Source organism: Lissotriton vulgaris, chromosome 5, assembly GCF_964263255.1.
Source record: "Lissotriton vulgaris chromosome 5, aLisVul1.2, whole genome shotgun sequence".
Taxonomy (NCBI): Eukaryota; Metazoa; Chordata; class Amphibia; order Caudata; family Salamandridae; genus Lissotriton; species Lissotriton vulgaris.
In genome coordinates, this window is record NC_141693.1 from 622,172,835 (window position 1) to 622,176,567 (window position 3,733).

Here is a 3,733-nt window from a genome sequence, read left to right on the forward strand (position 1 = left end):
GACTCTTTAAAATGCTTTTGTCAACATTCACAAAATGGAAGGGGACCCCTTCTCATGTGCAAATGTGTTACCACTACCTTTATGTAGTCAGTACTATATTAATGTTTTACCACTGGATTTCTGTGGCACAACCTTAATGCGTCCCATTCCAAATTGGTATTTGAAGAGACAACCTAAACATGCCCCTTCCAAATACCAATTTGGAATGTAGATGCAAAGCAAAAATGCTGTTCCGTAATGTGTTACAGAATCACAATTTATGTTTGCTACAAATCAAAGGGTGTTTTTTTCAGTCGTAAACAGCACGATTTTGGGAATCAGACCCTCTGAGAACACACAGTGTCAGCTTTAGCGACAATGTTTGTTGGGGCTCCCCCCCAAATGACCACCTCCACTACGGATTCCCTCACTACCACCCTTTGACAGTGGCCCTCAAGTCTTCATAACCACTGTCTCTTAGATTTATTTAGTTTTATAGCACCTCTCATAAAAGTTTAAGATGTCAGCATATACACTTTACATCACACACACATTGCACAGAGACAATCAATCATTGGTGTGTAAATCGGTATTTAGACAGAGGCCTACAAAGAGTAAGAGTCACATTTTATCTATACTGGCAGGCAGTATAGTTTAAGGGGGATTGGCTTGTAAAAGCAAAAAATCTGAATTTTAAATGTAACACCATTATTAGGGGGTTTCTTTAATAATAAGAGTTGATTTCTACCCAAATGAACCCCTTTTGCAATATTAGGACAATGAAAGATTAGGCAAAAATATATAACTCATATATTTTCCTTGCTGTTTGCATTAAGCTCTTTGGTGGCAGTTAATAGCTCACTATTAGGATTCTAACTTATAAACTGAAAATAACAAAAGGATCGCTCACAAAAGCGGTATCCCATTGATTTATTTATATTATATGCACTTTGTGATGTGAATGGGGCACGTTCTTTGCAGCAGGCATATAAACCCTCTGCGCTATGATGAATCGAATCTCTCACTAGACGAAGCTCCGGGTTCCCCAGAAAGAATATTATTCACCGACTTGTCATTTTTATTACTCTGGAAAACTGCTTATTATGTACGCGGCTTTTACAAAGATTAAAATGACGCCCCCACCCCAAGTCAGCGCCCGGTGCGGTGGCACCGATCGCACCGCCCTAGAGGCGACCCCGAGAACACAGAAAGCCTTAGTACATCTGCCCTGTACACTTTCTCTTTTTTATATTCTCTCTCACCCCCACTCTCTTTCAGATGTCTCTATTCTCTCTTTCATGCTCACTGTCTCGCTCTTCACAATACTTTGCTGTTGGTGATGAGAGCGTTTGGCTGCAGACTGAGTTTGAACCGGTGAATTCCCCACGGGTCTCTGGTCCCTCAGGACGGGCAGAGTGCAGCGCTGTGAAAACGTGCCTACTTCCACGGAAAAGTGACGAGCTGTGCGTCGAGGCCACGTGCATCCTGCAGAAATATTCGCCAGGAAGTCTTTGATTACATCCATCCTTGTCTGCCCTTGCTCGAGGAGCATCCTCACAGGCGCCGCGAAGGGGCTCTGAAGGGCAGCGTGCACAGGGAAGGCTCGCAGCACGCGCAGCCACGCGGGATGACAAGGTTGTACTGTCCTGGGTGCGGACATACAGCGCTGATGCTGGAATGTGACGCAAAGCGCGTTGACGTAACAGAGTGACATTGTGAATTCACCAAACGTCATAATTCATGACGCTGAGCAGGGCTATATAGCAGGCGTGTGGCTGGCAAGACTGTAGTCCGACATTACTGCCAGGATGATAACGGGAGTCGGAGGGCCCGGCCCTCGCTGACAGGAACCAAACTCTCAGCCATGGGACCCGGGGCTTGTGGATTTCGCAGGCAGAAGAGGATTCTGCGGATAGGTCTCTGCTTGCTGACCTTGATGTGCCTGGGGACCGTGCTCTGCCTGTTCAAGCACTTACAGGAGAAAGTGCAGAGCTCCGTGAACCTGCTCCTGGAGTTCAAGCCGCAGCAGGAGATGCTCTCTGCGCAGCTGGAAGGGATGTATGAGCAGCGGTCCAGGCTGGAGCTGTCCCTCCAGAAGGAGCGTGCGGAGCACAGGAAGACCAAGGGCGATTTTGAAGTATTTAAATTAGAAGCTCAGGAAGCCCTGAGCAAAGAGAAGGAAGACAACATGAACCACTTTGTCGCCCTCCCCTTCCACCACAAGGCCCTGAAGAAACAGCATGAAGGACTGAAGAAGCAGTTCTTGGACTTGCAGGAGCAGTATAACTCTCTGAAGCTGGAAAACCGGCGAGCGTTGGAGAGCCACAACCACAAATTTGCACAGCTGAAACGGGAGAATGAGGAACACGTGAGGTTGCTGCTGGCTATGATATCAAAACTAGCGGAAGAAATTATGGTTCTTCGCAATGCACATGAAGAGCTCCGCTCTCAGCTGCTTAGTGCGCAAGAGCAGCTGAGTCAGATGCGCCGGATGAAGGAAGCTCTTCAGAGGATTTCAAGCTTCAATTTCTTCACAGCCCTGAAGCACCAGCAATTCTGGTCACAGGCCCCATATAATAAGCGTTCCCGAGCCTCTGAAGCTGAATTGCAGCATATTCACGAACAGACTGGCCTACAAGCGAAAACTATGGAAACGCCGACAGATTCTGCGAAGAAAACCCCAGAAGGTGCGGCCCAGACGGATGTATGTCGTTACAACGCATACTTTTACTCCGCATACCATTACAACGCGGTTTTTACAACGCATACCATTACAACGCATAGCGCTTTGAGGTGCTGGATAGTGGTAAGTATAATTTACTATTCTAACTCCAGTCCCCGTGGACCCTAGGGAAGGTGTTGGATAGTAAATTAAACTTACCTCTTATCCTAGAGCGCCCCCCAGCGCAATGCGTTGTAATGTCATGCGTTGTAATGCCTGCGTTGTAATAGTAGTGCGGAGTAAAAGTTGCGTTGTAACGGGTGTATATCGGCCCAGACTGGAGAAGCTCTTCGAAAATTGTTGGTCCCCAAGACAGGGTCTCTTGAGGTTCTGCCACAGCCAGCCTTGCCTCTGTGGCTAGCGTATGGTAGAGATAGCCCTGCCCTGCGTTTCTAGAGGACGGTGAAGAGCATCCAGGCTGGAGAAGAGATGCTGAAAGGATTAAAGACCATAAACTTCACCATCAGAAACAGCACCATCTGCTATGATGAATTTGGGAACATGAATATTGGATATGACATTCTGACCTGGACGGTGGACAAGAATGAGATGCCTTTCCGCACTGTTCGCGAGTACACAGGAAATCTGACCCTGGATGCTGATCAGATTCAGTGGCACACGAATAGCCAGCTAACAATCTTTGATAGCCTTTTACTCTAGTGTGTGTGAAAGAGAGCGGGACTGTGTAAGCTCTCAATCGAAGGGGCCACATTCGGAATTTAATAAATATTGGATTCCACTCCATTCTTGTAAGCCAGGTACTGAAGCAATATTACTCTCTCCAAGACAGTAGTGGAACATCTCTTATTCCCAGCCAATGAGGAGGGACTAATGGAAGCCAGGCTACTCTTTTCCATTCAAAGAGAATCTACTTACTCTCAGCCAGCAGATAATAGTGGAAACTACTCTCCCTCTCTCAGTGAAGCATAACGGAAGCAATGCCATCCACTTCCACCCGAAAGAGAGTATTGGATGCTGTTTTATTCTCCCCTTCCTGGCAGAGAGTAATGGAAGTTATTACAAACTTTTTTA

At 46.7% G+C, this 3,733-nt stretch overlaps 1 protein-coding gene across 1 annotated transcript; it reads left to right on the forward strand.

The window, feature by feature from the left end:
* Positions 1-1,843: 1,843 nt before the first annotated feature.
* On the forward strand, positions 1,844-3,361 carry LOC147711338 (Golgi integral membrane protein 4-like). Its single transcript, XM_086919459.1, has 2 exons — positions 1,844-2,683; positions 3,098-3,361. The coding sequence occupies exons 1-2, from the start codon at positions 1,844-1,846 to the stop codon at positions 3,359-3,361; spliced, it is 1,104 nt and encodes a 367-aa protein (XP_086775585.1).
* The last annotated feature ends 372 nt before the right edge of the window (positions 3,362-3,733 follow it).